The sequence below is a fragment of the Strix uralensis genome, chromosome 2, assembly GCF_047716275.1.
Source record: "Strix uralensis isolate ZFMK-TIS-50842 chromosome 2, bStrUra1, whole genome shotgun sequence".
NCBI classification, from domain to species: domain Eukaryota; kingdom Metazoa; phylum Chordata; class Aves; order Strigiformes; family Strigidae; genus Strix; species Strix uralensis.
In genome coordinates, this window is record NC_133973.1 from 108710223 (window position 1) to 108737499 (window position 27277).

A 27277-nucleotide genomic window follows, 5' to 3' on the forward strand; every position below is an offset into this window, starting at 1 on the left:
GCGGCGCGGCGCTGCCATTGGCGCGGCGCGGGCCGGCCCTCCCCGCTGGGAGGAGGAGGAGGAGGAGGAGGGAGGCTGGAGGCGGGCCCGCGCGGGGCGGTCGCTCCAGTCGGTGCGCGCCGGGCGGCCGGGTCGCTGCTGTTGCTGCCGCCGCGGAGGGCAGGGAGCCGGGAGCCGGGCAGGGGCAGGGCGGCGGGGCCGGAGCCGCGAGGGGAGTTGGCGGCCGCGCCGTCGGGGCCGCGCCGGGCCGTGCCCGGAGCCTGCATGGGGCGGCGGCGCTGAGCCCGGCCGCCCCGCTGCCTCCGCCGCCGCCGCGCTCCCGCCCCGGCCCCGCCATGGCCGAGGCACCGCAGCTGGTGGACATCGACCCCGACTTCGAGCCGCTGCCGCGGCCCCGCTCCTGCACCTGGCCCCTGCCGCGGCCGGAGTTCAACCCCCCCAGCTCGGCCACCTCCAGCCCGGCGCCGTCGTGCGGCGGGCAGCCCGAGGGGGCGGCCGGGGCCGCGGCCGGTGCTGCCGCCTCGGGAGGGCTCGGTGCCGACTTCATCAGCAACCTCAGCCTGCTAGAGGAGAGCGAGGACTTCGCGCCGCTGCCCCCCGCCGCCGCTCCCCCGGAGGCAGCCTCCTGCCGCTGCGGGGACTTCCCGGCGCCCGAGGCCGGCTGCCGCCTCCACCCGCCGGGGCCGCCGCCGGTGCCGCCGGTGCCGCCGCCCGTGGCCGGTCTGTCGCCGGGCCCCGTGGCCGGGCAGCCCCGCAAGAGCAGCTCGTCGCGCCGCAACGCCTGGGGCAACCTGTCCTACGCGGACCTCATCACCAAGGCCATCGAGAGCTCCCCAGAGAAGCGGCTCACCCTCTCCCAGATCTACGAGTGGATGGTCAAGAGCGTCCCCTACTTCAAGGATAAGGGCGACAGCAACAGCTCGGCCGGCTGGAAGGTGAGGGGCGGGCGGTGGGGGACGCCCCCGTCGGAGGGGGGCCCGGGGGGGCTCCGTCGTGCCGGGCGCTGCACACGGTGCAGCCGGGGCAGGGAGCCGCGGCGCTGCGAACGGCTGGGCTCGCTGCCCTCCCGCGGGGGGCTCGCTGCCTCCCCCCGGGCTGCTCGCTGCCCGCCGCGCAGTTTGCAGCGCTCCGGCTCCGTGCTTTTATTTATTTTTTTACTCCCCTTACAATTTTTGCTTATTTCACCCTTCCTAAGGGAAAAATCTGACTGGAAAAAAAGCGATTTTGCCCCCGCCCCCCCCCCTCGGTGGGGCGCAGGAGGCGCCGGGGCCGCCCCCCCAACTCGCCGCTCTCCGCCTCCTCCCCCCGCCCTGCCCCGCCGAAAGCAAAAGTTCACGCCGTGTCACGGCGCCGTCCCCGGGCAATCGCGGCGGGAGCGCCGCCGCCTCCCGCTCCACCGGGGCGGGGGGCCGGGGTTCAACACCCGTGTCGTGGGGGTGGACGTCGGGCGCTGCGGAGGCACCGCCGCGTCCCCTTGGGGGCTGCCCGGCCCCGGGGGATGGGGGGGGAGTGCCTGCAGCCGCCCCGGCGCGGCGGGGTTTGCCGTCGGGCGGCGGAGAGGGATCAGAAGCAAACAGGGATGAGGAAAGAGCGGAGGCAGGACAAGGGTTGTAGAAATACCGTGTGTTTAATGAGTAAGCCGCTGTATTTGTCTTGATGGCTTTGTTAAACTTGGGTTGCGGGAGCGTCTTTCTCCTGTGAAATAGTGGGACGCAGTTTCCTCCTGTAGCCGCTGCAAGCTGGCGGCGGTAACCGGGGGGGGGGATTTGTGCTCGGCGCTGCGCAGGCTGGAGCCGAGCGGCCGGTGCTGCCCAGAGCCAGGCCGTAAGGCCAGCTGCCCGAGCGCTGCCTCGGCCCGGGGGCACCGTCTCGCCAGGTCCCGGAGGGCCCCGTGGGCACCGGCCACCCTCCAAGGCAGGTGGCCCCGAGCCTGGCATCGCTTCGCGTGGGGCTGTGTGGCCACGCTGGCCCTCGCCCACCATGGTGGTGGCTGCAGGAGGCCTGTGGTACCCTCCAGCTCCTCATCCCTCTGGGTGGCCAGTGCTTAGCACTGCTGCGAACAAATCCTCTTCCTCCGAGGCCTCTGGTGAGAAAGTGTCACCCACCTGTGCCCCTGGTCGCGGCAGAGGCAGAGCGTGTAATACTGTGACACGGTTGCACGAGAACATTGTCAGAATAACCTTTAGCCGTCTGTGTAAAGGCAGAGCCTCCTCTGCCCTGCGAGAGATTAAGTAATGGCAATAAATGTGTGAGGTGCACACACCTAGCCACGGTATCAGCGTGTCCTGGTGTGTTTGTGGCTTCGGCCCAGTTGGGGCCAGCCAAACTCTTTGCTTCACTTTCTGGTATCTGTAATATTTGCCTTTTTTAAAAAAGAAAGTGTCAACTCAAATTGTGTATTTATACTTTTTCAGTTGTGTAGCTAGGAATGTTTGTTATATCAGGTTTTTGTAAATTTCTTTTTTTTAGAGGTAAGCGACATCCTGCTAAGGAAATGCCCATGAATCTTAAACTCATCTTTAGCTGAAGGCTTTTAAGGCTTTTAAAAGTAATTTGTTAGTTTCTATCGATGTGTTTGACTAAAAAATTTAAAGGATAATTCTCTGAAGACATCTTTCATGAAAACCCTTAATAGGAGTGACATGATTGATAGCTGACAACTTTTAAATATGGTAACTTGTTACTCGAAAATGCTGGGGTTTTTTCCAGTGGTATTTCGGTCTCCTTGAAAAAAGCAAGATACATCAATTTCAGAATGAGTAGAAGAGAAATGAAAACCAAACAAACCAAAACAAAATCAAAGCAAAGAGCTCCTGAATTCAAGCGAGCAAATAAGAAACTCTGTTGGCTATGTAACTATTTTATTGCTCTTCCTGTGGTGCTTCAGCAAGTAACAAGTCCTGCACTCCTCTTTCTGACGGAGCGAGCTCTTTCTATGCCCACATGCTCCCACTGTGATGGGGAGAGCCGTTACGGGTATTGTTTTTTGGTTGTGGTACTCTCTGGTAGAATGCAGTAGGTACCCTGCCGCTGCTAGCGGGTAAATACACATGTATGCTCCTACCACAATTAAGTAGTTACTGTGTTCTGCATTGTACACGTTGCCCTAATCCCTTCCTTTGGCTGTGTCACTCACTGCCAGGCTGCTCAGAAAGTTACACGCTTGCAGGTTTTACCACTTTAGCCAGATAAATGCAATGTTTCTTAACCACCTTTTCAGGTTTAGTTACTGGCAGCCACTGGGTGTCAATGCTATAACTGATCTGCTTGAGGCATCCAGCCCGTTTGCCTTGTTTACCACCATTTATCCACGGCTCAGCCAGAGTAAGGATTATTTTTATTTTTCAGATTGGGAGCTGTTGGTTTGCTTGTGCTCTGGGGGCTGGGGACCCGCTGTAGGTGCGGGTGCAAGGCTGGGAGCGAAGCCCAAGTCAGCCAAGGGCCCTGACAGAGGAGGAGCATTGCTCCAGCGATGAGCACAGATTAGCAGCGGACTTTTCTGCTGACAGAGGGAGCGCGGGTTCGCCTTAGAGCCTGGCACTGACTTAGGGACGGGAGTACATTGTGTGCGGGTGTTTCGCAGCCTGAGAAAGAGAGGGTGGTTGATTTCTTTTTTTTCCCCCCTTAAATAAAGCTTCATCTTGTGGGAGTTTGCATATTTGTAAGTGCAACAAGGCACCTTTCATATTATACACAAAATCTATGAAATACACAAGAAATTGAAAAGAATGTGCACTTTCTGCATAGTGGCAAGGCTGTGTTTCTCACCCAGAAGATGAGGGCTACCTCCTTTAATGCTTGTGAATATGTACTGCCCTGATTTAATATCTGATATTGAGCTGCTTTTTCATTTTTCACTGAATAAAGAAGTTCAGTAGTGTCAACACTATCTGTTAGGAGCTCAAAATAGCATCCAAGTTCTTCTGAATAAAAACATTCAGATAAAAATGGCTTTTAAAGTAAGGGTAGAAGCTGAAGGTAGTAACATAAAACTATCTGTAGTAGCTTATTAAAGTAAAGTTGTTTTCAGTTATACATACAAAGTAGTTTATTCCAGACTTTTCTTAGCTCAAACTCCGCTTTACGAACAAACCTCCCATTGAACTCCAGGGCAGCAAAGTCCGCATGATCCCCCGTGCAATGGCTACCTTGAGTGAAGCACTTGAGATGTGCTCTGCCAGACCTGCTGTATCGTTGATTGTGAACGAGTGCCAGTAGTGACCAGCATTGCTCAGAGAAAGCTGAAGCAAGAGCAAGATCCGTTTCAGAGATAACAAAGAAATTGTTGTGGAAGTTGCATGGAAGAATGAAACTTTTCTCCTAGTAGTAGTCAAGTGAAAGCAGTGTTTTCCCTTACCTGTGCTAGTGGGAGACATAGGACTTAAGACAGCCTATAATCATCCAAGAACAACACTGCAGCTGTAGGTAACTCTACTCAAATCTGATAGCTTTTTGGCTAATCATCATATATAAAACATAACACATCTCTGTGATGTGCATATTTCATGATGTCTTTGCTTTATGGCAAGATTGTTGAGATTTATTGTAAAGGAGCTATCACAGTTAAGCTTCCTTGAATGGTCTCATCCTTTTAGCTGGCTTTTGAAAATGGGTTCAAATCAAAACCTATAATTTTTCTTAAACAGAAAACGCAGAGGTTTGGTGGTCCTCATCTGGAGGTGGATGGGTTGTTTATTTTTCACAGTGGCAGGCGTTAAGGTTGCATGGGTATTTACACCTCCTTGACTTCTAGTCTCAAGGAAACTCGATCACCTAAATTTATTTGTTGCCATTGCAGAAGGAATGAGAATAGATGATATCTAGCTGCAGAAGGATGAGTGGATGTAAGCCTGAAAGCCTGAGGACAAAACAGGTGTGGGACGGGTGCTTTGGGTGGCCTTACTGAAGGAATACTCTGTGGTCGTGACTCTATTCTGTAGTGATTGGTCACCATGCAAAATAAATTCTGGGTTGTGGTGTATTTGATTTGGAAGCCACATGTAGTATGAAGTGTTTGAAAGACTTTGAGAAATGAAGAATAACCTTCACAGAAGTTGTCCAAAACTTTTGATTCTAGATCAGCGAACAATTTAAACTGTGGAAATTTATACAATTTATTTAAAGTGAAATGTGTGCATCTTTGAGGTGTTTACCACGCATTTCTTTTTCTATATGGAAATACCACAATTGAAGATTGCCTTGAAGAATTGCTGTGTATTCCCTCAATGCTGGTTACATACCTGTAGGCGTTTACCTCTCCTCTTAGTTGCTTCCCTAGGTGATTTGTGGACCCCCTAGCGTCATGCATTGTATTTATACTTACATTCAACACAAACAGATGCATATTTGGTTTTCTATTTCGGGATTCTGCCAAGTTAAATGCAATTACAGTCATACCTTCTTATATGTGGCACTAGTAACAGCCTGAACAGCTGGAAGCTGTAGTTGCATCTTCTCTGCTGTGACGCCTGATCTCAGCAGAGGCGCACTCGGAGAAATGGCCAGACCAGTTCCAGCCTCTGCCCGCCACGTTGTGAGTTTTACTATTTAGTGGCTTGCATACCTGCTCACTGCCACTAAAAGTCCTTTGTAGCAGCCTTCGCTGTCTGTCTGAGTCACTAGCTTGTGTTTAGCTTTGTTTCAGGTATGAAAGTTCAGCTTAATCTTTGCAGGTGCAAGGTAGTCTTCTAGCTTGCCCCTGAATAGCTCATGGCGAAGCTGTATCGAAATGCTGGCCCTTAACTGTTTGTTCCTTTTAAACCTAATTTTGTTTCTCCTTTTATGTTTGCCCTTTTGACCTCAGCCCTTGCTTGAAGGAAAAGGCCCATTCTGACCTCAAACCTGTATGTTGCTGCCCTGTTTTTGGGGTGGTGTGTGGGCTTCCCTGGGGCAGGTTGCGGCCAGGAGGAACCAAGCTGCCTCTTGGCAGCTGGGGTGCTCAAGATGTGCCTACTGCCAGTGGTTTGTGCTGTCCGGTGCGGTGTGTCCCAGCATCCATTGGTGGTTTTGAGCTTCCCATTAGGGCCTTGAATTATGTGCTGGAAATACTCTTAATTTTCTTTGGCCCTTTTTCTATTTGCTGTGATGTCTGTTCAGTTACTTGTATGATTATAGGTAAGATTAAACACCAGAACAAAACGCCTGAGTGGCTTTGTATACTGATGTAATGAACTAAATTTTCCTGAAGTGCCTGACTTTAAAGAACTTCAAAACTGCTCTTTGCCACTGTATTCCTTACAACGTGGTCAGCTGTTGCCTTAGTATTATTATTTTTGTATCACTTACAGGCTTTCACAAGTTGTCAGTGAAGTTGGTGGTTTAGGGAATTGGGGCGTTTGCTGCCTGGGATGGAAAGGGGAAGCAGTGTGGTACAAGGGGATAAAGATGTTTAGGTAAGGTATGTGAGTTTTCTCTTTTTTAATACAATGATCAACAATAAAATAGGCAATATTTTTGGTGGTTTAGGTTTTTTATAAGACTCCAGAAATGATGTACTCTTGAGATGTCTGTTCAGACTTTTTCAGTTTCCAAAGCATAATACTACCTAAATATACGCTCCTCTGTTTACACAAGTGGTGAATATTTTGTAAAATGAATGCTTGGCTTTTGGAACCAAAATGCTGATACAATTTTGCAGCCACAGATTTGTGAAATATGTAGGGCTGTGGCTACAGAGATTCAACCTTCAGTCCCTTCTGTTTTGGGAGAAAGTTCGTATGTGAAACAAGGATTTCTAATGGAAATGATTTTATAACCTTGAGTAATGAATACTGAAGTAAGACATAGTGAAGATACCTGGTAAATAGTTTATTGTTTTCCTCTTTCAGAAATATGGGAAAGATGGATATATTTACTTTACAGCCAACTAACTCCTATGAAAAAGGAACTTCAAATTCACCGATGCTGCTGCAGCTAGTCATAGTTAAGCATATGGTAGTGCATACTAATATTTTAATGAATTTTGTAGCATTTTGTTTGTAAGTCTGGTTGCCAAAATGGGTTTTAAATATTGGGGAAACACTGCTTCACAAATGAAGTGCACTGGGAAGAGTCACATTTCGAAGAACAACATCTCTGCTGCTCTTTAGAGAGCTTCAGCATGAATTAAATTGATCTCTTGAGGACAAGTGCTATTCACATTTAAGTATTCTTTCTAAATATACTTAGTAAATGTTACTCATAAGTGTTCATCAAACAAAGGTGCTTCATTCCTGTACTGTAGTTTGTGATATGCTGACATCTTAAGTTAGCAGTGCAGCAGCTGTATCATGAAGTTTCTTGGTAGGTCTCCATTCCTAACGGAGAAGGTGGAGGAATAAAAAGAATGAAGTCAGCTGCTTTTACTGGATTGATGATTATCTGCTAAGAACTTCATTAGGCCTCACGCCTGTGCTAGATTTCAATAGTGGATACCAGATCACTTAAAGTAATACCTAAGGAGGCAAATGTATTTAGTTTTGAAGCACTTCTACAGTAAATGGTAGAGGTTTAGCAATGCTTTGTTTTGTGGTACATGAGACCAGAAGTGGCTAGGTTTAAAAATGTAGTCATGGAAAACCTCCTGGGACTCTGGCAGCTGCCGCATCCAACAGAGATTAGAAATTGCTGGAGGAGTGGAGGGCAGCACTCGATTTGCTCAGACAACTTACTGTTGTTAAAGGCATCTTGCATCACTGCACAGTATCAATGATGTTATAGTTCTGTTTGAAAATATGTCTTATTCTAGAGTTAATTAAACTTAAAGGTACAAGTCTTCTCTTGTTCTAGCCTTAGAAACCTAATTTTTGGGAATGCTAGGAATCCATGCAGCTGGAAGTGTATTCAGTCCTGTTGCTGCTTCAAGCCAGCGTGCCAGGGATGGCTGTGATTGCATTTCTAAGCAGCCTGTGTCTCCCTGCATGCTTTGCTGGTGTGTTAACTGCAGCCCAGGCCCACGTTGGTGTGAGCCTGTGGGGCTCCTTTTTCGTTTTGTCGAGGCTGTTTTTGTTGTATAGGTCTAAGGGGTGTGTAAATTCTGGGGCCTGGCATGTGTGTACTTGAGAGAATGTACTCTGTATGTGTGGGACATGGTCTCTAAGATAGTACATATTCAGATTTAAATTTGGATTGATTGACAAAAAAGTGTTTGCAAGCAGAGGTGCCCTTAACCCACAGTGTTTGCTGACTAAATTACATCTCCTAGCTATGCTTTGTAATATGTAAAAGCTCTTACTTAATTATCATCTTTATTTTTTTTTGAGTATCTATTGTTCAGAGGCCACTTCATGCTAGGCCTCCATGCTTCTCCTCTGTTAGGATGTGGAAGGGTGAAGTGGGCTGCTCTCTGCTTCTTGGGTGTTGGCATCTCCCTTTAAAATGTTAGAGACCTACCCCCCCTTTTAATTCAGTTAGTACCAGAATGAAATTTTCATCATGCACATAAATCAGAAAACTAAAAACTTTTTTTAATGAAATGAGCGGTGTGCATACGTGAAGGAGTTACACACTTAAGCAGCCTTTGCGCTCTCCATGGAAGCTGTAGTTTTGGGGAAAGTTGAAGGTTCATAAAGACAGGAGATGCAGAGAGCAGCTGATTGCTGGTGAGGTTGATCTGCAGCTCTACAGCTCAGTAGCTGAGCAGCAGGGGCACCGCTTTCTTGCTCTGCTGTTGATGTTGCAGAGGAGAAGGGCAGCAAGTGAGCAAAAGTGCTGTATCTCGGATGGCCCTACACCACAGCTCTTCACCTGGAGCTGGTCTTAAACCTCCGGGCTGGAGCTGGCTGTGTGTAGATGGGCAGCAGTGGCTGTGTACAGACTGATTCCCTGGCTGCCCTGCTTCCCCTTCTGCTGGCAGATCCACCTTCTGGAGAGTCCCTGTTTTTGCTGATGGTCTCTGCTTTAATGCTGCAGTGATATGTGCCTTCTGGCATAGGCAGAATTTGTGAATGTTTTGTTTATATGCTGACCTATTTAAATTTATAGAATTTAATTCAAGTTTGATTTGTTTTCGCTTTTTTTTTGGCAGTTACTGTGAGTGGGCCGCAGAGGGTCTTTGACTTTGACTTTTTTGGGAAGGGGAGCTCTGCAGCGTTGGGATACAGACATTCATTTTGTAGAAGAAAATTGAAGTGAATATTGCATGCTTCTTCTCCCCTTCCTAAACAAGGCTGTATGCGTAGTTCAGAATATGGACTCTAATTGTCCAAATACTGTTGGCAGTCTCACTTGCAATGAGAAGGTAGCAACTTCTTCAGTTTTCTTATGCTTCACTCCAGAAACTGTGACGTGGGTGGAGTTTCACTTACCCATCACTGACTTTTCAAACTACGCAGTTAGATAAGACTGAAGCAACTTGCTATAAATGTGGTGACTTGTTAGACCGCATTTATTGTGCAAATGAGCTTACATCCTGCAAGATCAGCAGAAATGCTTAATGTTTGCCTGGATGGAAATTAATTAAAATTTGGCGACTGAAATTAAAGGAATGGATTTGTTGCCCGTTGTGTTATATGAAGCTGCCTTTCAGTTCCCACAGTAGGAATTAGTGCAATTGCAAGTGTTTTTTTGGCATGTGTGAGTTTCAAGTCCGAGTCGGTGCTAAGTTCTGGCATCTGTAGCCTTCTTAGATTTAGACAGAACTTGTTTGACTTCATCTGCTGCTCTTTATTATATGTTAAATGTATTTGAGTTCTCTAATGGGAGTAAGGATACTAACAATCCAAAAATACATTGTTGTGGTGGTGGTGAAGGCTGATATGCGTGTAGCTTGCATTTGCTTAAAACTGATTCGAGCTAATCTGCTAATTTGAATGTGATTGTTAGAATAAAAAAAAAGTACCTGTGCTGTACATATCTCGGATTTATATCCAGATTTAAATTTTGATTGCCAAAAGCATACTTACAGACTGAGAGATCTTTAGTGTTTGCCAACTAAATTATATCTTATAGCGATGCTTTGCAATATATAGAAACTCCTAATTAGATATTCAGAAAATGAAGATGCTGTTATTCAGAGATGCTTCATAGCAGGCCTCCGCAGTTCTCCCCTGTCAGGATGTGAAAGGATTACGTGCTCTATGCTCCTGCTCACTGTTAACATGTTGATTTCTCTTTCCAAAAATACTCTCTTCAAATATGAACCTTCAAATTAACTGTAATTATTTACAACCCCCACAACCCCTTCTTCCAGAAAACCTGGCTCTGAAGGCATCCTGGTGGCGCGCTGAGGGAAGAGGGATTATTTCTGCTGTTGTCTCCCCTCTGGAAACATGTAATTAGCAGATGTAATTTGTAACTGGTTAGTGCCCCTCTTCTTTCCTTTCCCCCTTTGTCCCCTTTCCCTACAGCACTTCCCTGTGAGGCTCCAGCATCAGAGCGCTGCGGACTGGGGCCAAGGGCTGCTCCCGCTGCTCTTCACAGTGGTCCTCTCAGACGCAAGCTGGAAGGCATGAAGCGGTGGGGAGGTGTGAACAAAGGGCTTTTCGGGAAAGTCTGGAGCCTGGCTCCTGCCCCGGTGCTGGCAGGGTGCTGCTGTGCAGATTTCTCTGGGTGTTGGAGCTGTGACCTGGCGGCTGCTCCGTGCCGGAGCTGAGCCCGCTGCTGGGGTCCTGCTGAACTGAACGCTGCCGTCTGTCAGGCCCGTTTGAGGGCACTTCTCTGTTTGCTGCTCAGGTGTGAAGAGGAGGTCAGGGAAAGGAATCACATTTCCTCATAGCAGTCACAGGGAGAAGTTTGTAGTGATTCAACACGTAGGTTCCTCGCTACTTAAAGCAATTAAGGTATGTCCCTTGGCCTGCCCGGAGGATACCGTGCTGCTGCCTTAATTCCTCAATAAGGTCTTTCAGTGTCTCCAGAGGTTCAGGTGAGGAAAGCAATGATTGTGCTAAAGTGAAAGATTCATGATGGAAGTGTTGTTCCAAGATAAATGTTTATTGATTAGATTCATTAGTATTACTACTATTTTTTTTTTAATGAGCTTTGTGTTGATGTTAAGGAAGGTTGAGTTGCCAGAGCCAGATCTGTCTCGGGTATTTGCAGTTGCTGTTTGCCTATTGCCACTGCCACGCTTGTCCTACTTTAGTCCTGCCTCTCTGAGCTGAGCTCTGCTCAGCTGACAGATCTGCAGCTCAAACCAGAAGCTATTTGAAATTCAGGGTGAGGATACAGCAAGTTGTGTTATATAATTCAAACATAAATTAAAATGCACTACATATTTTTATCTGGCTAGATATATTTAGATCTTGATTAATATCTAGAAATCTATCGTGAAGGAAGCAATACAAATTTTTTTTTTAATGTGAAAACCCAGAGCGTGACTGCTTGTTTAGCACAGAGCAGCTTCACCACTTTTCTGTAGTTGTTGGGGTATCTTGGTCCTGCCGTCCTTGGGATGGTATTAAGGCAGATCTGGAAGGCACTTCTGTTTTTAAATGCAGGTGGCATGATGCTTGGAAACATCAGAGATGGATGGACGGGGCTGAACCAGGAGATTTCGCTTTTGGCTCAAGTTGGGGATTTAATTTTTGTTGCCTTATTTCCCCTTTTTCCTTTTTGAATATACACAGCCTCTGAGTAAAACTGTGGTGTCAGATCTTTACGGCTGAGGGACTGCTTTTGCTGCAAGAGCTAATGTCTCTCCTAACATTGTGTGAGTGTATATTCTAGCCAGTGGAGTATTAATGCTGTTCTAGGGTCTGGTCCTTATTGCTGGTGGTGTGTTGCGCCCTTATCCACAAATGTAGTAAATCCAGTAAATACCTTGAAAAAAGTTGAGGATGGGAATTTAAAGCAGTATTTTAAAATGCAGCCTATTGCAATTGATTTTGGGAAAATAGAGATGCTATCTTAATGCAGACTTTTCCATGCTTGTTTGGAAACTTGAGTCACTCTTGAATAATCCAGTTTGTTCGGTCTGTGAAAACCTGATACTGCACTCTTGCCTATTTCTTCTTTACAGTTCTGTGGCAATGACATAGTAATAAGTATTTAAAGGAGAAACCATAATTTTCTCTGCTTGTAGTCCAAGCCAATGCTAGTCATTCCCTGATGCTATGAAGTCATCCTTTGCTTTGAGGTTTCTAAGACTTTGCTCCAAACGTCTGCTCTGCGTGAGTGGTAGTGGCATTAGTGAGGGAGTCTTGGTGCCTTCCCACTGCCTCTGACCCGTCTTCAGACCATCCTCCTGTGGCCGAGGAGACCAGTTCTGCAAAGTCCATGCTGTCCTTTGACAGTGATCACTCCTTCCCCCTTCTGGAGCTCTGGAACAAAAATGAAGATGTAAATGAATTTGCAACGATTGCACAACCCGGTTATGCAACGAGGCTGACGTGATAGCGTATACATATGTAGAAAACGCCTTTTTGAAGAGATGACATTAAGCACAGTTTCACCACCTTCTCCCCAAAGATGAGGGCAACTGTGTTACTTGCTTCACCCCCTGGCTGGTTAACCTGCATATTAAAGCACACCAAATACTCAGCTTCTGTTGACTAAGGATTATTGTTGATGGAGCAAAAAAATAAATTGGTTCTTGTGGACTGTTTATTTGGGAAGGAGTTTTTTATCTTGGGGCCCAGAGTCCAGGCAATTAACGTTACAGTTGTCAGTCCTGGGGCAGCGTCCTGCACTGTAGTGAGTTTTTGTATTGTCAGCATAATCTGAACCATCTAAGTGTGTGTTTAGTTTCTTTTTTTTTTCAAATGAGTGATGGAGTTTCAGTTGGAAGCATGATGTTCTAGTCCAACAGGTCTGCGAGCGAGTACTCAGCGTTCCTTGCAGCTGGGAACTCGATTCCTTACTTCCTATGGTTTTTAATTTCTCTGGAAGAAGATGTGCAGCACCACTGACTCCTGTCTTTTGTATGAAGGAAGGGGACTGATGCCACAGTGCTCTAACTGCATTTTCGGGGCAGGCTCATAGGTGAGGCTGCCTTAGCACTGAATGTGACACATGTGTGTGTTTTGTCACTTCCCTGGTGAGTTACCCTGCGTGTCACGCAGGCTGGTGGGCAGTGCTGCCCGGGGAGCTGGGAGCAGGACTGCACTGGAGCAGAGGTGTGATGCCCCTCATTGCGTTCAGTCTGCTGGCTACCTGTGTCCCCTGTGGACTTGCGAGTGAGCTGGGGTGGCTGCGACTGGGGCTAAGGCTGGCTCCCCTCAGTGGATGTTATTACCAAGCAGCTTCTTGCAAATGTCTTGGACAAAATTGCTGATGCCTTGGGGCAGGGGATAGACTTCCTGAGGTCACTTACATGTCTTCAACTGAGCAGAGTGATATTCAACTACAGGGCCTGTGGGAAGTTGTTCTCCCAGCTAGGGTGTGCAGTCTCTAGAAACAGAATCTATCCCATCTTGCCAGAAATGGCTGATGCCATTGTTAACATGATGTGCTGTGGCTCTTGGCCTGACTTTGGCTGGTACATTTTTACTTATGTGTGTGAAAATAAACCTTTTTGTCTCTCAGTTGCTTCTCTTCTTGTGTCTGTATTAATTCCTGGTAGGTAGAACAAATAAATGGTGGTATCTTCATACGTAACACTTACTGCTCATTGAAAGAAAAATTCTGCAAACTAAGCAAGGAGACTGACCTGATGACTCCTCATGACAACTGCCTAGTTTAAGTTAACATTCAGAATATTTATATCCTAGTTTACTCCTTAGAGGCTAATAGAGTGCTGCTAGAGTAATTTTCAGATGAATCATGCCATCTGCCATGCATGCTTTGCTGTTTCAGCAGTAGGGGAGGAGAGGGAATATATACATACAGTGGCCTGAAACAGTATGTTTGCATTCACTGTAAAACTAATTTAAGTTTCAGAGCTTTTTTTTTCTAGCAGAAATTTTATATTTTTTGCTTTGGTTATCAGTTTCACATGTGGCTCCAGCGCTGATACTGCTCTGTTGGGGTGGTCAGTGACAAACTTTGCAGAGACTCACAAGGCACAGGAGGGGATCCTTGATCTGGCCTGCTAGTGAGTTGAAGTGGACCATTGCAAAGTAATTTTTTGAAAACACAGTTCAAATGTTGACCCTTGGGATTGCCAAACTGAGCCAGCTGTAATTTGCACTCCCCTAAGAATAAAAAATAATAACAAAAGAGTTGTAGACAAGTGAAACTGGAGCGGGTAGCCTGGCAGTAGAAAGGTCACCTGTGGAATGAGTCTATAGGGCTGATGTTCAAAACTTGTTCTTCCAGGAGCTCTCCTGAGCCAGGGGAAGAGCATCCCCAGCATGCAGCTGTCTTACCTGTGGGAAAGAGCAAGCTGGCATTTGAAACCAAAAATTCATAACCACAGTAGAGCATTGGACATGTCGTGTCCCATCTCTTGTTTTGTCCAGAAGCAATTATTTGGGAGACAAGCCAATCTGTTAGTAAGGTTCATGTCTTTGGATTTGGGTTTGGAGAGGGCTGGAATCATAATCTTGAGGAGTTTGTACTTCAACCTTATCCCATCTTTGAGAACAGGCTATGATATTAGATAATGCTTTAATTATTACCAGGCAGAGTAAATTCTTCTGTTCTAATATATTAAAAATCTTCCCTTGCTGCTGTCCTAAAGATCTTAATTTTCTCATAAACCGATTTGGCTGGTGAACGCTTGGACTGAAAAATACTAATAGATTTTGTGCTTTCTTCATGTCTTTAAGCTTTTTACAAGAATTTTATCTCATGTGCTTGGTTTTAGTGCCCAGACAAACTGTATTTGAAGAAACTGAGAGCAAAATATTGAAGTGCGGAGCAATTAAACTCTTTTCTCCCTTTTCATGCATTTCACCCCTGCCCCTCAAGGGAATGATATATCTGGTAAACTCCAGAATTAATTATGTGAGGTCAGTTGAAGGCCTGAACAATAGCATGCTCTCTTTTCCAGTCAAGAAAGACAATTTTTAAATGCCAGGAATTAAAAGCAAAGATTGCTTGCCTATGGAGACGAGTTGTTGCACCAGATATTGAGCTGACGTGCAGGCAGATCTCTGCTACCCTTAGATGAGGATTAGTTTATGCCCTGAAGCAAATGGGTTATTAACTCTTGTAACTTTATTTTAGCATGTTTAACAACAGATACTGTTGTTTATAAAACCCATTTAATCCCTTTTTAATCACTGCAAGTTATTTTCCAGTAGTTATCCTGCAGCCATGGGTTCCAATGGTTAGTTATTTACTGAGCAAAACATAGCATTTGGCTGTTTGTGTATTTTTTTTGAAGTCATTCTTTAATGCCTTGGATTAGAGTTTAAAAAAAAAAAGAAAAAAGTTGTTCCTCTACTTCTGCTGCCTTCTCCTCCCTCTTCATTCCCCAACTCTTCAAATATCTATAGCAGCCCCTTGCTTTTGCTCTCTACTCTTTGGACTCTCTTTGCTGCATCCTCATTTCCCTTTACTTTTCTCTGGCCACTGCTGTTGCTTGATGTGAAACACCAGCAGATAATCCTAGCAGATTTTTATTAGCTTGGGCTTTGCTCTGCACCTCAAGGCATTTATTGATAAATAGGGGCCTTGTATTATGGGATGTATAAACAGGAGCATGTGACTGCCCTCTGCATTGGATTTGAGCACATAGGAAATAGCGGTGGCGTCGGTGGTGTCACGATGCTCTTAAAAGAGGCAGTGCCTTTTCTTAGAGCCAAGGGTACCGTGGGGGAAAGGCTGGCAAACTTTCAGGCGTGCAGGAGGTTCTTCGTGTGTGAAATAGAAGCTGTCAACTTCAAAACTATATAGCTGAGAAGAAATATTTTCATTTTCAAAAATGATCAGAGCAAGAGCATCGTTGACAGGTGTTGAGAAGGGGCACCGGGGAAGGTGGAGGGCTGAGTGGCTCTCCCAAGGGAGAGAGAAGGGAGGGAGCTGTTGGAGCTTGGAAATATTGGGGGGAGGGGAGGAAGAGAATAACCCACTGTAGTTATCAGCATCATTGCTTGATCTTTTCCTCATGTTTCCTATCTACTCCTGGGGCAAGAGCTGGTATTTGCTGTGTTTTTTCACTGCCAGCCAGCTGCTGTGCAAGTGCAGATACCCAGCAGACAAACTGATGCTGCAGCCTGTCCTTTGGAAACCAGGCTAAAGCAAAAGTGCACCAAATGGCTTAATTTTAAAGCTATAATCCAGGTTGAGACAGAGGTAAGAAATATTTACACCAGAAATCACTTGCCAGGTTGTGTGTCTTTAGCTAGGCACGTTGTGTAAAAGAACAGCAAATGATGTGTGCATAAAATACAACTCGCGCCAAGGTCTTCAGGCCTTTTACATTAGCCCATCTGTGACCCAGGGCGATGCCATGGCTGCAAAGATTTCTTCTGAGGTAGAAGTTTCCAAACTGCTTCCGTTGTTCTGCTGAACAACAGGGTTTAGTTACAGACCAGCTGACATTGCAGCTGTGGCCCAGGGCAGCGTTTCGTTTTCGTGAGCCAGCTCTTGTGGCGGCATCCCTGTGGTGCCCCAGCGGCTGGTGTCCCTGCCCAATGGCAGTGTGCAAGGCTGGGGATGGGGGCATGGTGGCGGACTTCGCTGTGCTGCCCTCTATAAACTTTTGGTGTGACTGACTTGAGTCCTGTCTCCCTTCCTCACTGGAGGTCAAGGAAACTGGAAAGGAGAATTTTGCTTTTCTGGACTATGTATGTTTGGATACACATGGATAGCTCACCTGCTCAGAAAGAGGGGTGGAGAGCCTCAAGCCTTTTCAGGTTTGTTGCTCAGTCCTGGCCACTGTGCTGGGATCTTTCAGCATCTTGCAAAAATCTGTCGTCTCTGTGCTAGCCACTGGGACGCAATGTAGCAATGCTGCCTTGCACAGGGGGGTAATTTTGTGCTCTGTCAAGTGTGTGTCTGAATAGGGTGCATATATATGTATATAAGCCACTTTCCAATGCAACGTGAAATATTAGGAATGAGAATGAGACAGTGATAACGTTTATGTCTTTCTGACTGTAGGAGCTTTTCCTCTTGGCTCTGATTAAGTCAATGTTTAGCCCGTGAACATTTTTTTTCTTTTAACATTGGGAGATCTGCTATTACAAGAGATTTTGCCATCGGGTTTGGATGGCATAAAGCAAATACCTGACTAACTTGAAATAATTTGATTAGTCTGTCTTTCACTGGGAAATCCCTTGCTCAGGCTTATCCCAGGGATAAATGAATCATGCAGAGGAGAAATTGAAATTGCCAACCAAGGCTTTAAGTTTGTTGCTGTTAAGTGACTGTTAAATGAGCTTTGCTATAGGAAACATGCCCTTTCCTAGAAATGTCTTTAACATGGTCTGAATTATATTGAAACGTGAAACTTCCTTCCAAATTTATGGAAGAATAAAAATCAGAGGGCAGAATATGCTTTTATTGTCAGAAACTTCTAACCAGGTTTATTGCTTGTGCTGCTGATTTGCTAAAGTACCACTTACACTGAATTTTATTATATGAGAAATAGAAACAGAGTAGCAAAACATATCTGTACTGACCTAAATATTTCCTCTCCCTGTTAACCCCTTTTTCCCCTCTGCCATGTAAATCTTGCATTAATGTTCACATGGGTAGCACCAGTAAGAAAAGTAGATCTCACCATTTAAGATTTGACTTTTCATCTTGTACTGGCAACCTAAAGATCATGAGTGTAACTGCTGATGGGAACTGGTTGTGTGAGAGGTTCTGAGGTTCCTCTGCAGCATTGGAGCTTCAAAGTAGGAAATAGAGGTTTCTTCTTTGCCCCTGACTGTTTAGCTGGTGTGTAGACCACAGTCCTCTTCTGAACTCCGTGTGAGGTTGCCTGAAGTTAGAAAGCCTAATAGTTGCCTTTAGTTAAGCCTAGTGGTTCCTTTCCATGTGCTGACTTTTGTGATTCAAAGTGCTTCTTGGTGTTGCAAGGAAAGCCCTTGGGTAACAGGAGAAGGGAAGACAGCTAGATATGAAGTGTGCTTTTAGCTTAGGAGACTGATCTATTTGGGATTGGTAGTTGGTGAAGGAGAATAGGTTCCTGCTTTAACTGTTCGCAAGGAGAAACTTCATCAGGCATGGTGAATAACTTCCTAGAAAGGAGACAGCCCTTATGAAAATCCCCAGAGGTCCTTTTAGGCTCAAATTATGAGACACCATCAGTTTAGGGAAGAGACCAAGGGACAGTTTTGAGTGTTGACAAAATAACCTCATCAAATTCAAGCCTGTAGCCCCAAGTGCCTGGGACTAAGATGGTATCTCAGACCACATTGTTTCCAGCTCATGTGAGGACTTTGTATTTTGGCTTCTTGAGGGATTGGCCCAGTTTGCCCTGTTGTGCAGACATTGAGAGTTTAGGCACCTCTGAATTTCTCTCTGTACGGGCTATATTTCAGCAAACTGATTTGGAAACCAAGCTCTGGGCATCTTCTTGTCCATACTACAGTGGCCACTAAAGGACTGGGAAGAAGGTCCTCTAGGAAGGATTAAAAAAGCAAGAATCTCCTAGGCTGTAGAGAAGTCATGGGTATCGCATGCAGTAGCAACAGTCTTCTCCTCCAAGGAGGTGGAAAGGTGACAGTCTTACATGGGGTTTAACCAGTGCCTGACTCCCTGCTTGCCAGCACTGGGAAGTCTTAACTCTGGTCTCTTAAAGACTGAGCACAACCACACAATTCACACATAGTGTAGGTGCGTTTTTTCAGATAAATAGTATAACTTCTATGCATATGCAGTCCAAGAGGGTTTCCCTTTGAAAGCAAGGCCGGGAATACAGCGCAGTATGCTGTGCATCCCGGTTGTGTATGATGAAATATGCTCTTTGAGCCAGTGATGGTTGTGACGTCCGTGAGTCTCTGGCTTGCCCACTGCCAGGACAGACGTAAGAAATATCTGAACTACAAGTTGTTTTGTGCTTCCTAGAAAGTCTGCGCAGGCTGGATGGTTTCAATATGGGGACAAAGGCTATAATGTGCTGTGGGTTGCAGAGAAATTTCTTCATATTTGGGAGTAGTAGAGCTTTGAAAATCAAAGCAAACAAATGTGTTTTGGTTGTGGTGTTTATAAGAAAAGGCGAGAGAGGAGATGAGAAGACTTTGAAATGTGAGTTAAATCGTGAGTACCGTGAGTTGTTGTGTTTTTCTCGTTTTTTGCTTTGTAAAATCCTGCTTTCTGTTGCTGAGCCTTAGTAAGGAAAGTTTCACTTTCTAAAGAGAAGACAATGTATGTCACAAAGAAAAGGAATAACTTAAAGGTAGTAATCTGCTATGTAATGGAAAGGTTTGTTATGGGGAAAAACTGCAACAGTAAGACCTTATAGGATTTCCAGTTAGTTACAAAAAACAATCTTTACCTGGAAGCATGAACTAACTCTTCAATAACAAAAGTGCAGATGAGAATAAAATAGAAAGATACAGAATTAAACTATTACGTTATAAACAAGCTGCAATTAATAAGGAAGGTAACTTGCTATGAATTTTATTTAAGAAAATGGCTATTCCCATGCAGAAAATTAAAATAATAAAAAGAGTTAAAGGAAGAGCTTGTGTAATTCAAAGCCTATGTGCTTCTTCCAACTTTGTTGTCCAGTATAAGCTATGACATCTGTCTGCAAGTCTTGTCTTTAGACACGTGTATTCTTTTCCATGATTTCTGGGTCAGAAGGAAGAGATTTTTTTGCTCTTACTGGTGTAGGGTAGAAAAAAGCAGACTTTTGCTTTCAGAAGCAGTGCTGTGTAATGTCATTGAATGGGGCTGTTCACATCACAAGCCAAAACGGAAATAAATTAAAAAAAAAAATCCAGAAGCTTAAAATGAACCATTCTTCCTGCATTTTTAAGGGTTGAAATCCAAAGTGTGAAAGGGATTAAAAAAACCTAAATGTATCTGTAGGCTGTTTATAAATCCTAATATTTTGCCATTCCAAATGCTGGGTGCTTGTGCTTCCCTGTAGCGTTGTCATCAAAATTGTTTTGATTTGTAACACTTTTTGAAGTGTAGCTCTGATGTGAAATGTGGCCCCAAAATTATGGAAACTTTACTCAGTTTAGAAAAAATGTTTAATGAGTCACAAGGCAGTAATGAATCCAGCTTCTGTGCTCATTGCTGTAATATTCATTATTATGGCTGTCATAAAACATCACCAAAAAAAAAAAAGGTTCAGTTCAAGAGTTAAGTAGCCTTGCTTGGGATCTTCTGTTTTGCTCCTGGTGGAAAGCAACTTGCTGGCTGGTTCAAGCTGTGTTGTGGACCTGGTGGACCCTCCAAGGGATGTTGTTTAGGAGGGGCCGAAGGGTGCTGTGGAGTTTGAGGCATATGCTGGGGGCTTGCAGTATTTGGGGGCTGCAAAAGATAAAGGAGTGAAAGTAGCTAAATTGGAAAGGGAGTGCAGATCGTGGAGTTCAGGTTATGCCCATGTCAAGCTGTGTGGGACACGGTGGGGAGGGGGTAAATCTGCAGGAAACCATGGCATGGCTTGTTGTGCTTGCATAGCTTTAGTGTATCAACCTTTCACATGACAATATTCTCATTTTGACACATATTTGTATTTAGGGCAGCTGAGAGGAGCAATTGCAAGCAAAGGCAACCCTGAATGTATCAGAAACCTCCACAAAATAGCCTAAAGCCTGGGGGGGCCCAAGAGGAGAGGGGTTTCAGTGTCCTTGCTGGCAGTGGTGGGGCAGTTGAGGAGGAGCACCGGACAAAGGAGAGGGCTGAAGCTGTGTGGGGGCTGGTGGTGGAACCTGGAGCTGAATCTGGGACTGTGAGTCAAAGTCCCATGACTCCATTGCAAGACCATTAGTCCTTTTAAGTAGCTGCCTTAAGGGCTGCCAAGAATTAAGGCTGATGGATAGCACCAGAACAGAACTTGAATTATTCGGGGTTTTCAGCTAGAAAGCAGCATGGGGTAGAAACCAACACTGCAGTGTGTCTCACAGGCAATCTCTGGCACGGTAAAACGTGCATGGGAAGAAAAAGTCTGGCCAGCTGCAATGGTAGCTCTCAGTCCTGACCACTGTTACCCAAAGGATCTTGAGGTTTTAAAGGTCATGATAAATTTGAGTTACTGAAGCATGCATAAGAAGGTGCAGAAAGGATATGCAAGAAATGGAAATTGTGCATTTGTACATTTAAACTGTATGTTTAAAAAACTTGCAGTCAAGAGACACCACTTTAAAGGCAACTTTGTACTTTTGTCTGCATTTTTGGTACAGTATTAGACTTTTGGTCATGAATAACTTAGTAGTTATTGATTACCAGTTTATTAGCAGTAGTACTCTGGGAATTAACATTTGCTTTTCATACTCCAGTCTAAAGCATTAGTTTACAATTTGTTGTTCTATGTATAATGCAGAAAAATGTCAGGTTTTTTCCCTACAATGAAATATTAGAGAACTTTTATATTCTCAGTACATGTTATTTTAACTCAAAGAATTTTGCATTCTTTGTATGTCTAATGTCAATTATTGTATATTTCAAATATGCAGAGTCATAGAGCTTTAAATCCTTTGAGACAGATATTTCCCCTGGAAACAATCAGGGCTGTCTTTGTGACACTTAACCTTGTGCAAATACCGATCTATTTGTGTTTTCTACTATTTTAGGTATTTTTGTTTCTTTTTTTTAAAAATGGATGCTACTTTTAAGACTTATATATAAAATTTGATTATAGATTTTTCTATGTTGTTCTATTTTTTCTATATTATTCTGTTGTTTAAAGTGTTCTGTGTATGTAGGCCACTCTGTGTATAAAAATATATGTGCTCCAAATTTGAGCTTGAAATAGCCGTCTTAATATGTCTGTGCTTTTTGTCTAAGTCCATAAAATAATGATACTGATTTTCTTCTACTTGTTACTGTTCTTTTAGTTTGTAAATGGTGTAAGGACTGATTGCACGTTGCTTGCAATACTCCTGCTGTTATGTATTCTGTGTTAGGTAAAGGGTGAGTATTTTTGGGATATCATCTCTCTCTTAATACTTTCCAATGGGACAATGTGTATGGTTTGTACGTAGTGTTTGGGCAGAGCTGCCAGAAGTAGGGCACTATTTGCTCACTAGCAATTCACAAAGCGACTCTGGAGTTTACAGCCAGAGGTCCTAAGTGTGCAAATGCACGACTGAGCAGTTGTGAACATGTTGTGAGCCCTGGAACCTGATTAAAGACAGCTTCCTGGGAGCAAAAGTGCAGGCGAGGTTAGAGCCTAGACCTTTACCTCAGTGCAGGCAACCTGTTGTTTACAGGAGCGAAGTGGTGGAATCACTTTGGCAAAGAGGCTATTTGTCACAAATTTCATATTCTTTGGCTGTTTGTGCAGTATTTTTTCTTCTTTATTTTTTCCTAAGGTATTGTTTTTGCAGAACATATTGAAAACATGCTTCTTTTTCTTTTCTAATTTGATTGTAATAAGGGCTTTGTTAATCAAAAATAAGTGCAATAAGGCAGAATGACTTGGTTATTTTTACATTTTCCGGTTTAAAAAAAAAAGCCTCAGTAAGTGAGCCACAATGAGCTGTGATGTATTTCCTCCATCAGGATGGAAAATAAGCCATTTATTATTTCAGCTCTGACTCACAGTGAACCTGCTGACACTGAGACATTTTATAATCATAAGGAACAGGTTAGGGCAGTAACTTGGACGCCAGGCTGGGGATTACCTACTTATTACAGTGTTTTACAACCTGGATGCTTTAGGTTTTCTGGCAGAATGTCCTAAACCTCATACTAAACACCACGTTGTTATTGTACAATTACAGCTTGCAGGTCTTGCTGTAGGTGGTGCCAGCTAGACAGATGCCTTCATTATGATTATCCTTTTTACTATATATAAAGATTTCATTCCTTTAATCCATGTAAATTTTACTGCTCTTGAAAGTGATACTAATAGTTATACTTCTCGCCCTTCCTCCTTGTCCTATGTTGTTCCCAAACCAACTGAGGCTGGGCTTGCTCAATCCAGAAATGGGAGATTTCCAAGGAGAACCCGGGTTCTGCGGGAAGCGGCGCTGATGACTCAGTAGACAGCGCTGGTGGTCATTGCATAGTCCCCTGACACAGTCTGAAAGAAAAGCAGTGCTAACTCCAGCGTCCTGGCCAAACTCCAGCTGAATAATTACTTTCTGCCTGCCTTGAATTCCTCTGCAGCTTCAGCTGGAGAAGTTGAGCTTCGTTTCTCTTCTTATAAACAATCCCGTAGTGTTCAAGTTCAGTGGCTGCTTCAACGCACCTTGGAGGTAACTGTTTTGACGTTGGGTGAGTGACTTTATCCTCGCACTTGTGTATAGACTGAGAAATGCTCTGGTGCATTTTTGGATGATAAATCCCGGCTTTTATTCTTTGCATTCGTGAAAGCATCTGTCCCGTCATTTTTGGTGCTTGTATAAATAACTTCAAAATACATGTCCTGGGAATAAAAATAACCAGAATTCGAGTGTTTGACTGGCCAAGCCAAATCCTAAAGTGCTCCTTTTACTATGAGATGTGTGACATCATCTTGTACTCTACTAATCAGTATTGCAATTACTGATAAATGAGGGCATCTGTGAAATTCATGGTCTTTTGATAGCTAAATGTTGAAAGATGACTGGGAAAGGAATATTGAGATCCTCATCAGTGGATGAGCTAAGACTCTTCCCACATAACTATTTAAGAATAGTATGTGGTCTCTTGCTCTTTGATAAGCATCACAGTGGGCAACCTGTGACTGGATGTCTCTATTCTGCTTAAGCCCACAGCTCCACATGTGAATCAGAAGTAGGAAGGTAGGTCAGAAAGTCAGGTCTACTTTGGGAGTGTCTTCAAAAATAAGACTGTAGCCAGTGCTTGCTCTGGGTCTTGGTGTTCAGACAACCTCATCCCACCATGCTGGGAGGGGAAGGCTGGCTTGCTCAATGAGAGGGACCAGTCCTGCATGCAGGTGTGTACTGTACCCACTTCCACATATGGGGACTCCGCCAATATTTCATTACACTTTCCTCTAACAGCAGAGACTGGAGGTCTTGTGCTCCTGAGAGAGGAGGTGGCTGGTGATTGAATAGATTGTTTTTTGCTGGTCAGTTGGTTTAATCTGGTATCTGGCTAATGTGTTCCCTGAGCTGCATAGCTGAAAGGCTCTTGTGTCAACTTAATTTTTGTCAGTGAGTGACAAATGGAGTGTGATTCAGATGTGCCCTTACACATTTAACACATGCAAAAGTTACTTGCAGGAGACAAACTGCAGGTAGAAGAACTGGTTGACATGGCTGAAGATCTTGGCCCCTTGATTTTGTGCGGGGTCTCATGTGCACAAGAGTTTGACTTGTTTTCTTATGAGGAAGATGGAGAAGTTAACCTCAGAGTTAAGCTTATGCTGAGATTTGCTGTTGAGTTAATCTGACAGAGACTGTCTTTTGTTTGCCAGATACTGAGTACATGTTTGAGTACAAATACTAAATCAAGATTCAGTGAGACTTCCTATGCATATAGGAGCTACCTTTTTGCCATTTATTCTCCCAAAGAAGTTAGGCTTTGGATGATCCACTCTTAAACTGCCCTTTAATTTCCCGTCTCTTTTTGAGGAGACTACTCATGTCTTCTTGAAGCCTGCTACTTAACAGCATTCTGTAGTTAACCATCAAATCCTCTATTCAATGCTTACTTTACTATTTTTTCTCTTCCCTACTTGGGTGCTCAGAAAGTACACCAGTGTTGTAGCATTTCTGTCTTGCAGTATTGGATATATGCAGTATTGGATGTTTGATGGGAGACAAAGTAATTGGTTGCTTAAGCAATGCAGGTTGCCCACTTAGCTGTACAGGGTAATTTGAGCAAGGCATCAAAAAGACTGCTTGGTAGGTTTCCATAGCAAAATCTGCTTGGCAGTTTGTTTTCAAATCATCTTTAGGGAGTATGTGGTACTTAATGTGTTGTCAAAATCAAGATGCAAGAAAGCATATGGATTAAAACTTAGCGGAGAGAGTCTAATAGCTTCAGGCTCCTTGGAAATGGCAAAATTGGAGGTACAAGCAGTTCATCATAGTAGCCCAGGAAATTTCACTAGCTGTTGTGAAGCTCTAGTGTGTGTAAGAATATATGACAGCTGAAGGCATAGACTTTCTGAGAAAAAAATCTGATGGTGAACATGCAGTTTTCTTAATAAGTAAATGTTAATGCCAGGCTTCATAATTTACTGTATGATAGAAGAGGCAAAGTCTCCTCGCTTTTTCTTCTTTTTCTTGAAGGCAGGGCAGCTCTGTGTATGAAGTCTATCTTTTAAGCTGCTTCTGTATAAATGCATAATCTCTGCTTATTTGCATTCAGAAGAAACTAAAAGTATGCACCAGTGTAGTTCTCCTTAAATTGTGCAAGGATCCAAAATCTTACCTGGTTTTCTGTAGGCTTGTCAGCTACCAGAGCCGTGGGTCTACACAGATCTTCCAAAATGAAGAGGAAATACTAGATTCTAGGCTAAAATACTGGCATATCTAATCTGAAAAATCTCTGTATGGGAAGAGGTTATACAAAATATGCAAGTTGAAAGGCAATGTGGGCCCAAGGGAGAATTTATACTGTGAACCCTTTATTTATCACATGAAACATGTTGGTAATCTGTCATTTACTTTAATGAATTATTTTTTTTTTTTTAAATTTGGCCTGAACTTGTGTTGAAGGGAAAACTGTAGGGCACAGGTTTTGAATGGACTTTGACTGTGTTGTTTGCAGAACGACAGAACTTCTCCCAGAACAGAATTAACATGCAAATGACACTGGAGCTTCTGTATGAGAGACAGGTAGCAGGTTTGGAGATAGAGTTGTAGCTGGTAGGTGCTTTCTTTGAGATCATGTGGATATGTAAGTAGGAAGAGGAGCTCTTTGATTAAATTTAGAGTAAGAAATTACCCTGTATGTGTATCAACAAAGAATGTATAAGTAGATGTTCCTTGGGAGTTACAAGGTGGTTTTTTTAGTAAGATTGATGTCAAAATACTTTGTATTTTCTCTGCTGTTGTTGCTAGTCTGGCTGTGGCACTGCATTGCTATTTGTTACCCCAAGTCCTTTTCTAGGCAAGCCACAGATCTAGTTAAGAGTTTTCTGCTTGATGCTTTCCTTTAAATTTCAAAAGACTGATGCAAATAATTATTTATGAAATAGCAAAGGCACTATTGCACATGTTTTGGGAGAAAAGGTGTTGAGATAAAAATGGGAGTTGCAGGACTAAATTCTAGGTACTTAAATCCAGGTTAGTAAAGAAACATATAGGGGTTACATCTTCTCTTAGATGCACAGTGCTGGATAATAAGCAGCTTTATAATCATAAAGCAGGAATGTATGGATTAACTCTACATGTGCCAAGGATCTTTCTACTACAGTTATTTGATGTTATGAGCTTTGTACTTAACTAGGAAAGACTGGTTTAAGGCTAAGAATTAATTAAATCCTACCAACTCCATATTCCCATCCATTTAACAAGCTAGATTTTTATTAAGATCAAGTATGTGGGTCTTTCTCAAGCCATTTGCTTTACAATAAGAATTTTTGTTGAGAAACTGTTGCTGAATATATATGTATACTTTACCATATATTTCTGGGGAAAACTTGGGAGCATTCATTAATAAAAATTTGAATTTTACCTCTAAGAACAAGTATTTATAATTGGACTGCTTCTGGATTTGTCCTACATAGAGACTGAAAAAATTCTGTGAGCATTATTTTTCTAGAGCCTATTTGCGGTAGTTATCTCAGATATTTAATAGGAAGGGTCTTTCTAGGAAGCATGTTATTTCATTCAAAAGACTACAGTGAGAGCACTGAGCTCACAATGCAGAGAAAACCCAAACCATAATGTGTCAGAAACTATGGCATGATCCTTATTGCCCCTGGCTCTCCACTCACCTCATTCCTTTGAGCTACTGCTTGCTCTGTGAACCTACCACTAAATACCCAGCTAAGAAGCCTCTGCCCCTTAGGGTGATATCCATGGAAAATCAGAGAAGGCAGCAAAAAAGTCTTAAGCAGTTCGTTGTAGGAAGTATTTAGGTGTGGTTTTGAGTCTTCTTTCTTTCTGGGACATGGAAGCAATCCTTTTTTTAAAGTGTATTGCCTGCACACAGTGCTTTTCTTGGGATGGAGAACTCCATTGCTTTGTGCAGTTGTGCCTCATCCCTTTTATTTTTTTTATAAATTTAAAAATGTCTTGTTCTTCCTTGCTACAGCATTCCTGGTACTTTCTCTCTAAAATACCCAGACAAAGCTGCTCCCAAAGAAGGTTCTACATTGCAGTTAGCAGCTTTTTTTTTACGCCTATCGGGAAATGGACCTTCTAATGATGGTTTCTACAGAGCTGGAACAAAACCACCTCCCTGCATCCTTCAACACCAGCCCTTGTGCAAGTCATGTGGGGAT

At 44.0% G+C, this 27277-nt stretch overlaps 1 protein-coding gene across 1 annotated transcript in view; it reads left to right on the forward strand.

The window, feature by feature from the left end:
* Positions 1–207: 207 nt before the first annotated feature.
* Positions 208–27277, forward strand: part of FOXO1 (forkhead box O1) — a 72339-nt gene continuing 45269 nt past the window's right edge. Inside the window, exon 1 of the mRNA XM_074859774.1 lies at positions 208–935. Within this exon, the coding sequence (XP_074715875.1) occupies positions 336–935 (600 nt within the window). The 5' untranslated portion in view covers positions 208–335. The remainder of the gene's footprint in view (positions 936–27277) is intronic.